Source organism: Bacillus rossius, chromosome 10, assembly GCF_032445375.1.
Source record: "Bacillus rossius redtenbacheri isolate Brsri chromosome 10, Brsri_v3, whole genome shotgun sequence".
NCBI lineage: Eukaryota > Metazoa > Arthropoda > Insecta > Phasmatodea > Bacillidae > Bacillus > Bacillus rossius.
The window spans coordinates 58,076,560-58,085,633 of record NC_086337.1 but is presented as its reverse complement, the minus strand read 5'-3'; the positions used below and the strand labels follow the sequence as shown (position 1 = coordinate 58,085,633).

Genomic DNA, 9,074 nt, shown 5'->3' with positions numbered 1-9,074 from the left:
GCTGCCCGTTCTGGCCGTAACGATTTTCCCGACGCGACTAGTCACACGCGCAGCTCACTTCCTCAGTGGCGGCTCACGATTTTAATGCGCGTGAGGGGCGGACTTGTATACACGATGCGGCGGTTACAAAATACACTCTAACATGACGAATTATATCTTGACGAACAAAACACTTCACTATCACCTAACACTTAATATACTGGGCTAGTGGCACGTAGGCCCGTATCTCCGTATACCTAGATGTGTCCCAGGGACTGATTCGTTAGTACATTTGGTGGCACGATACCGTGCAGCGGTGGTAACTAAACTCTAACATGACAAATTATACTTTGACGAGCAAACACTTCACTACTACATAACACTTATTATACTGGGCTAGTGGCACGTAGGCCCGTGTATCTGGCGACTCTACATGATACCTGGATGTGCCCCAGGAATTGATTCGTTAGTACGTTCGGTGGCACGTGTCGCCTTCTGGCAGCCCCGTGCGGGCCAAAACTAAGTAGCCGGTAAGCTAACTTGGGGCGTGAAGCGCCGACGTAAAGTCTCGTAGACTCCCCAAAGTACTTACGTATTACGTAGAACACTCATCTTGGAGCACTGATTTAATTAAGTGAAATACCTCATGGGACGTTGATGAGGCATAGTGGTCTATGCGACATAGAGGAGCATTGGCGGTCGGCGTCAATATGTTACTGTTCTTTAACTGGTTATACTGCAAACTAAGAAATAAAAGAAAGTGGTTGGAGAAAGTAGTTTTAATTCACACGTGGTATAGGTGACACTGAAAAATTACTGTTACATTGAAACTGTGATCATGTTATGCTAGTTATTACGAAACAAAAGTTAACACCTAATGGCAGTCTTATTGGACAGGTGCTTTGTGTCTGGAGATTGCCAGTCCCATAAGTTTATTGCTTAAACTGTGACTCGAAGGTGGCTACACGAGCTGTGAACATACAATATTTACTATAACGTTTTTGGATCCGGCAGATGTATGCGCTGTTTTCTTAGCTCAAACAAAATGCCCTGGGGTCGACCCGGGGACGCATGACGAGCTACAAGAAAGAAGTTTCGGTATCGTAAAATTATATTTACCCAGATTTACAAATTAATGTTGGAAGCTCGAAGGCTTCCCACGAAACGATACGTCTACCCTGGGTCGCAAGCTCATGAAGACTTCTGGAAAGGGAGTCATCACAGTGTGTCAAAATCCACAAAATAAAGGTAAAAGGATAGGCTAAAAATTTCTTAATATTTTGGGGCACATCTGCCTAATAATATATTGCTCATTATCATTATGATTTGAGTCCTTATACATACTTAAATTTATAATTGTATTTCACATAAGGATTCAAGTTGGCGACTTAAGGGAGGGACGCTTATTTTTACCGTGGCCGCAGGCCGGTGAGTGCATTCCCTAGGGAGACTACAGATAGCGAATAGGGGACCGCATTTCAGGCCTTGCAAGAGGTACGACGTCAAGTTGAATCAACTAAGTAATGGTAGAGTTGTAAAACTTCCATCTAGATTTCTAAAGATTAAAAATTAAAGGAAAAAAGAAAACGTTTCGTGAAAGATTGGCGTCGTATAATACTAATTAAAAGAAAATAAAGATGTAAAAATACTTAATTTTTGAAGCGGAAATTTTACATTATTTGCGTAAGCTACAATTCTAACAATTGCACATGAAGTACATGTTGGGCTTTCCTATTTTTTATTTATTGAAACCTTTTTATTGAAGATGTGTTTAAATTAAAGGTAATATAATATTATTATATTGAATTTAAGAAAAGGTCATCTTTGGTTCAACATTCCGTAGAGTTCAATATTTACTATACAAGTAATATTCACTGTTCTTCTCTATGGGCATGACGAGGTAAATGCCAAAGTTACAAAGATGGCTGAAGAAAATCTAACGGCGGAAAGCGGGGGTTTGTTAGTGAACTTATTTTGGGGGATTTTTACCAGTCCAGTTAATATTTTTCTTGTCGGTGTAATAGCAGTTTTGGCCTACAAAATAATTAAGAGCAGGCAAAAGGTGGACGAGCCATCTGAACCGGAACCTCAACTTCCAAAGCTCAGGAAGGATTTCACAGTGCAAGAACTAAAGAAATATGACGGAACAGGACCGGACGGTAGAGTTTTAGTTGCAGTCAATGGAAAAGTGTTCGATGTGACTAAAGGGAAACGCTTTTATGGGCCAGGTAAGTTTGTAGTGAACATTATTGACTAGTGCGCAGCTTGTATATCTGTAGTAGGCGTAACTGGTGATGTTTCAAAGTCACCGTGACTTCAGAAAAAACACTGCGTCGTAATTAGTAATTTGCAATGCTAATACGCTGGCTGAGCAGATACGTGTCATTGTGAGCAATAATAATTTTTTTTTTTAGTAAGTTTTAATTATAGACACAAACCATGTACGTCTTTGAGATCTTGCCGGTTAGGTATAGGGAGGAGTTGTTCATAGTTGATTTTTTCTCAAAAAGAATTATGCTTATCAGAGAATAATGATTGATTTTCAATAATTTGTCGTAACTCTCCGTTTTCTATACGACCGCTATTTCGTTCATCTTGTCATTTAGCCTTTTAATTGTACTTGTGTGTGTGCAATTTTTGTTTTTTTAAGTTTTAATATTTATAACTGTTTCAAACATAAGTTAATGTTATTGAAGCAGCTAAAATAAAATGCATAACATTTTTTTAAAACCAAAGAGTCGATAGGCAATGCCTTGTGAACACTTTGGAGGTTATAATTAATTTATTCTGACCTTCCATCGAAAGTTAAAGCTTGGTGAGCTCTTGATGGACAAATTAAATATTCCGGATGATATAATTTGCTCGCTGTTCGTGTGGTCGGAACAGACTGACGGGATGACAGAAGCGGCGGATCAATGTAAGTCCAGCTCCTAATGTTCACAGTTGACTCTGCTTTAAGCTTGACTGCTGTTGGTGTTGGCAGGGGGCCCCTACTCTGCCTTTGGAGGTCGTGATGCGTCGCGCGGCCTGGCGACCTTCTCCGTGGACGCTGGGAAAGACGAGTACGATGACCTGAGTGACCTGAACACCATGGAGATGGACTCAGTGCGGGAGTGGGAGGAGCAGTTCCGAGGTACTGACCACCTGTCCCGTGAATCCTGGAAAAGTAACTCCATTAAAGGGATATATGTTATAACTGTAAAAGGTATTGTATTGCAAATACAAGTCTAACCCTTGATGCTAATGAAATGATCCAGAATGCATTGATCCTGTGGTACATGATGCTTGCTGTTTTAATTTATTACACCTGAAGACCCTGAATTTAACAAAAATTGTTATGTATTAAATGAATTATGTCTAGGGATGGGTCGATTCGATTCTCCGATTCTTCGATACCACCGATTATTAAAAAATTTGGGTACTCAGTATCGGGTACTAAAAAAGGGCAAGGTAGGTTAGGAATCGGTTAAGTTAAGAAAATACAGTAGTAATATATTTTCGTCTGAACTTTACTTACTTATTTTAATATATCTTACCTGCCGTATGCGCATAAAATTCCTAATAATGCTCATTATTATTAAATATTAATTTTATACGAATAAAAATAAATAAAAACAATGTTACCGGGCATGTTTAACCTCTAATTAAAACTCCACGATCGAAGAACATTATTCCTCACTCATGTATTAGACGTAAATAAATTGTAAAAAGACTTATTAATTTTATTTGCAGTTAAGAAAAGTCCATTGTTTTTTGTGAAGAAAGTGATGGTTATGAAACGAGATAACATCACGTGTCGTCACCATTTTAGTTGTGAGCCATTCAAGGATGATGGCCTCCACAAAATCTCTGGTGGCCATAAAATATAAAGTCAAGTCGAAACGTATCGATTCGTTGCGTACGGGACAAATTGTATAATGAAAGCAACAATCAATTGTAAAGAATTCTCTGGCCATACCGCCAACAGAGGCTCGTGTTTATTTCTTGCAAAGGAAAACCGTAATAATTACTAGAAAAACACTTGAAAATAGTTTTAGCAAAACAATATTTGTGCCAAATAAATAGCATAAATGCGCAACAATTCACAGTAACCTCAATAGCACGACGGTGAATTACTATTTATTTATTTATTTATTTGGCACAAATATTGTTTTGCTAAAACTATTTTCAAGTGTTTTGCTAGTTTGTTAGTAAAAAAAATGTTCGCCGACTGTCGTTTCAAATTACAATGCGAATGGTCTGATATTGTATCAACATGTCTAAAGTTTGGGAACATTTTCGCATCAATAGTGAAAATGACAAATATGCAATTTGTAATCATGGTAGTGCGCAAATTTCACGGAGCGGTACTTACAAATCTACAACCAATTTAATGAAGCATTTGAAATCCCGGCACACATTACTACCAGAAAAAATAGTCTTTGAAGAAAAACAAACTTTTGTTTACAGCACTGTCACCAACTAAGTCAAAAGGTACCACAGAAAAAAGTAGTGCTACCTTTGAACCCATTTTGAACAAAGATGTTATGTTATCGGTGTTATCGCCTGTTAAAGAACCCTGTCTAAATGTTGAACTTCTTTGTGCACAGCCTAGTACTTACTAGCAAACAAACTTTATGTGAAGATGCTTCTTCACTGGTAATTGAAAAAAAAAAAAAAAAAACCCTCAACATTTAATCCTAAGTTTATAATTATCCTTTATACATGTTATTATCATTATGTAATGCATTCAATTCTTAAGTAGTTTTAATTATGTGACCAGAATTACCAGGAATCGAAAACTGGAATGACTCGGAATCGAGAATCGAAATTTAGGAATCGGTACCGGTATCGGAATCGATAAAAATGTGTACTCAACCCATCCCTAATTATGTCACATCAAATAAAAATCCAAAAATTGAATTTTGTTATTTACTAACTATATTTTTGACATACTAAATTAAAACAGCAAGCATCATGTACCACAGGATCAATCATGCAGGATCATGCCATCAGGATCAAGGAATAAACTTGAATACATGATACAGAACAATTATCCTTAATATCCTTAGTAGTCCTTAATTAATTAGTCACTGATTGAATAAGGGCCCTTAAAAGGCCTTAAATTTCACTTAGAATCCAAAAAAAATTCATTAATGGAAACTGATTCCAAGTAATGGATAAATTCGAGCATTTTAATGTTCTTTTGTTTCCGACTTGGCATCAAACGTTTGTGCATGCTTACCTTTAAACTAAACATGTGTATTTTTATTGCATTAGATGTAATAGTGATAAAATTAAACGTTAGCGCTGCAAATTTCAGAGATTTCCAGAGATAATTCTGGACAGTAGGGGCTTATCTGTAAGAATTGAACCAACCAGCAAAATTATTTTTTGTGCATGGACTATTTAACATTGTTGTTTTCGAGGGATTTTGTGCTATACAAATTGTTCAGGATGTTATTGAAGGGGGTCTTTAAAAACTGCATTTTGATTGCACAAGAGGGGTACAAACCATGTAAAGGGAGAGGTTATTTTTTTGTTCCAGACTGTCCTTGAAAGTTTCCCTCATTCCTTCCATTCCACGTATCAGATAGAAAATATATCCAACCCTTTTTTCCCCAACTCAGTTTAGCATTTACCATCCATTAGAGATATTCTACACAACAGTTTTTTGGAGTTGTCAAACCACACTAATTGCTATATCTCAGAATTAGTGGCCACAGCAAATGTAGACTCAGAAAATATTTTGAGCTTGCACACGTTAGCACCAGATAAAATATCTTAAAGCTTGGGTGTCATTGCTTACAGACAGAGACAAACAACTAAACATTAGTTAACCCTAACCATTGAATTATTCACATACTAGAAACATTGATAGTTTGTTTGGCCACAGGCAAAATATTTGTTTTAGATTACTTGGGCATTGTTTCAGCACTTGCAAATTGAGACTTCTTTGGGGTTAGGTATGAACCAGTGAGTATTTGAAGCTCATGTGACCGAGGTTTCGATTAGAAGGTAGGCACAGATATAATGGCAAGGAGATTTGTATCAAACTGGTCTAGGAACCGATGACTCGAACAATAATTCAGAACTTTGTTTCGGGGTGTTCCCTATGGCTTCACATTTGCCTCTCGTATGTTTTTTTACAAAAGTACCTGCTGAGGTCTATAAAAAGTCGTTAAATGTTTACTGAAGCAACCGAGTAGTCACGGAGTGTGTCTCGCGATGGTCGGTGCTGTCGAGAGTCGAGTGAAGCCAGAATTTCAATAGTCCGTCAGTTCCTTCCGTCTGTTGACGGCGCGACCCGCAGCCAATTATGGATTGGCCCGAAAAATTCCATCTGTTTGTCCGTCAAGAGATTGGCGGCGAGTCAGTTTTCACGAGTACGCGCCTGTGGAGTTTGTTGTATTTGTTCGTTCAGATCTTTTGCGTGGTAAAATTTGTGATTGTTGATACTCACGTCCAAACAACTCTGAATGTTTCCAAGCATGCGTGCTAATGCAGTACGTACAGGAGATGCACGACACTGACGGAGGCGGGTGTTGCAGAGAAGTACGAGTACGTGGGCAAGCTGCTCCGGCCGGGCGAGACGGCCACCTGCTACTCTGACGAGGAGGAGGAGGGCAGCCAGCAGGAGACGTCCTCCGAGGGGGGCCACAAGGAACCGGCGAGCCCGGCCGAGGCCGCCGCCAAGTCCAAGGACGACTGAAGGGGGCGGGCGGCCGGCCCCGCCAGCCTCTCCCGGGCGGGTGCTTCTTCGCGACTGTACCGTCTCCGCAACGGAAGCGCACACTGAGGCGCTCGGCCCGCCTTGGCCCCACGAGCCGCACGGCTCTGCACCTGTGTCGTGTCTCTTGCTGATATGTCTTCAATTGGAGCGTGCGTGGGTGGCTGCTTTTCTTTTTCCTGGCGTCAACATTCCTGGGCATCGCTGTTTTCAAACAACCGCACTTTGCCTTCCTGGACCTGCGGGGCGACAATAGTCCCGGTCAGAATCTCTCTCGGATGTGTGCGGAGTGACCAGGAGTCTGTAAAAAAAAACTGCGTTATTTTTTGTTTCCAGGGGTGTTATATGTTACTAAAAGAAGAAATAATCTTTTAGAAGCTGTTAGAGTGTTCTTTATGTATGTATTTGTTTCTCATTATTTTCACGTCATGTTTTCTTAGTTGTGTAAATGTTGAAGGCATACAGTCTTGTTCAAGTTTTTTCCCACGATATGGGTGAGATGAAGTTTGTAGGGAGATGGGAGACACGTGGCTTACCTGTTGCTGCTGTTGAAATCTTTACATCAAAACTATGGGTGATGGGTCTCATGCACAAGAGTGTCCAAACAAATTTTTTTGTTGCTTAATATGCGTAACGGCACTTGTTTTGTATTTTATTGCTTTTATTTGTAAGGAAATTTTATAGTTATGGCTGTAGTAGACGTTTTTAATCTAGTTCTGTTTATGGAAGTACAAAAATTTATTACTTAATGTGCAATCGTATTTTCCATCATACTCTGCTCAAAACAGTGAGAAAAATTGAATATTTTAAATTGTAATGTTATATAATGTCAAGAGTTGATTTTTATCATGTAATTTTGTGTTCTTCATTGGTGTTTGGGGCAAGATCTTATAAAATATAGTATTCAATTTTTAATTTATGTAAAAATATGATGAATAAATTAGTGCTTGATTAATTTGGTATTGCTAATGTGTGTCATTCTGATTAATTCATCATGAACTTGCCAACACGTATTGACTCTTTTTTATCTTGCATCATACAGAAATGTCCTTCCTGCATGTCAGACGACAATGGCATAATATATGTCAGCTTTTCAGTAGTGACATTTGGAAAATAATTTTACACCTTCACATAATATGCGAGATCACTTGGCGTTAAGCATGGAAGCAACACCACCTTGCTTATTCTCTTTCTAAAAACTTAAAGGTGTCAAGTGAGGAAATTAATGGAGTCTAGGGAAGTTACATTAAAAAGACTGCTTTAGTTTTATCACTACAGGTGTCTACATGTCACGGAAGTCTTGTTAATGTCCCAAAATAAACCATAATGGTGTTAGATGTCATCAAACTTATTATCCAGGAGCAGTTTGCTAACTCACATTTTGTTTTTTTGACTCCCAGTTTATAGTTTGTAATTGCACATTTAAAAAATAGTTGAGACTGGCCATTTAAAATATGTAGAAACTATCTTTGAAAAGGTTTTAGCTGACAGGGTTCCCACAAATTGGAAAAACTCGAACTGAAAAGGTTTCTTCAAACCTTGAAAACACTGGTATACGAATTGGATACCAAACTTGATTAGTAATTTTTAATACTGATATAATTTTTTGTCTACAAACTAGTATTTATATTATTCACTTAATGAATAACTATGTTGATTTAATTATTTGAAGCACACTGAAATGTAAATATTTGTTTACCTGATAAGAATCAATAGTGTATTGATTCAAAGTTTTTTTTAATAAAATATACATAGTAATTTCACTACAGTCTAGTACTGTAAGTTGCACAGAATTGATGGAAATAACAATGAAAACTGATTTATGTGCAGGAAAGTATTTTATGTTAATTTGAACATGTTTGTGTGTTTCTATAAGTGTTTTCAGTGTATATTTGTTACCTTCCAAGTTTGATTAATGAGATGGGCAAACTCAGGGTAATTAATTATCTGAGGTGATATGAGAACTCTGTAGAATTCTGCATGTTCCTGTGAATAGTGGATATATGTCGTAACAGTTTAATTTTGCTTATGTATTAAACTGCTGCAGTGTAAAAATTTGTAAGGAAATGGTCTTTTAAAAGTCCTGAAAAAAGAGTGAATTTAATTCACCAGGTATCTAGACACCCTGCTCTGGAATAAGAGTCTAGTCCTAGTCTTGGACCGCTGTGGTGGTGGCAACGGAAAATGGAGAAGCGAGGTGCGTTATTTTGGTCCACCGAGCGTCAGCGGAAAGAGGATGGTGGGTCAGGTGCCTGGAAGATGTTGTAGCAGTTTTATAAACATGGTGGGGGGGGGGGGGGGGGGGAAGTTAGTTTCAGGTACCTTGCTTTTAAACTGTGCAGCTTTACTTAACATCGTCGCCTGACGACGAACAAAACACAATCAC

The 9,074-nt window shown here is 38.3% G+C and overlaps 1 protein-coding gene across 1 annotated transcript; it reads left to right on the top strand.

Moving 5' to 3' along the window:
• The first annotated feature begins 1,851 nt into the window (after positions 1 to 1,851).
• LOC134536262 (membrane-associated progesterone receptor component 1-like) lies at positions 1,852 to 7,643 on the top strand. The gene is made up of 3 exons (XM_063375975.1): positions 1,852 to 2,207; positions 2,963 to 3,112; positions 6,510 to 7,643. The coding sequence occupies exons 1-3, from the start codon at positions 1,901 to 1,903 to the stop codon at positions 6,668 to 6,670; spliced, it is 618 nt and encodes a 205-aa protein (XP_063232045.1). The 5' UTR covers positions 1,852 to 1,900; the 3' UTR covers positions 6,671 to 7,643.
• Positions 7,644 to 9,074: the final 1,431 nt, after the last annotated feature.

Bases quoted from the DNA above. Each gene is read 5' to 3' on its own strand.
- LOC134536262 (XM_063375975.1), top strand. From the start codon at position 1,901: ATGGCTGAAGAAAATCTAACGGCGGAAAGCGGGGGTTTGTTAGTGAAC. The intron at 2,208-2,962 runs GTAAGTTTGTAG...TGGTGTTGGCAG, and splicing joins GAAACGCTTTTATGGGCCAG to GGGGCCCCTACTCTGCCTTT. The intron at 3,113-6,509 runs GTACTGACCACC...CGGGTGTTGCAG, and splicing joins GTGGGAGGAGCAGTTCCGAG to AGAAGTACGAGTACGTGGGC.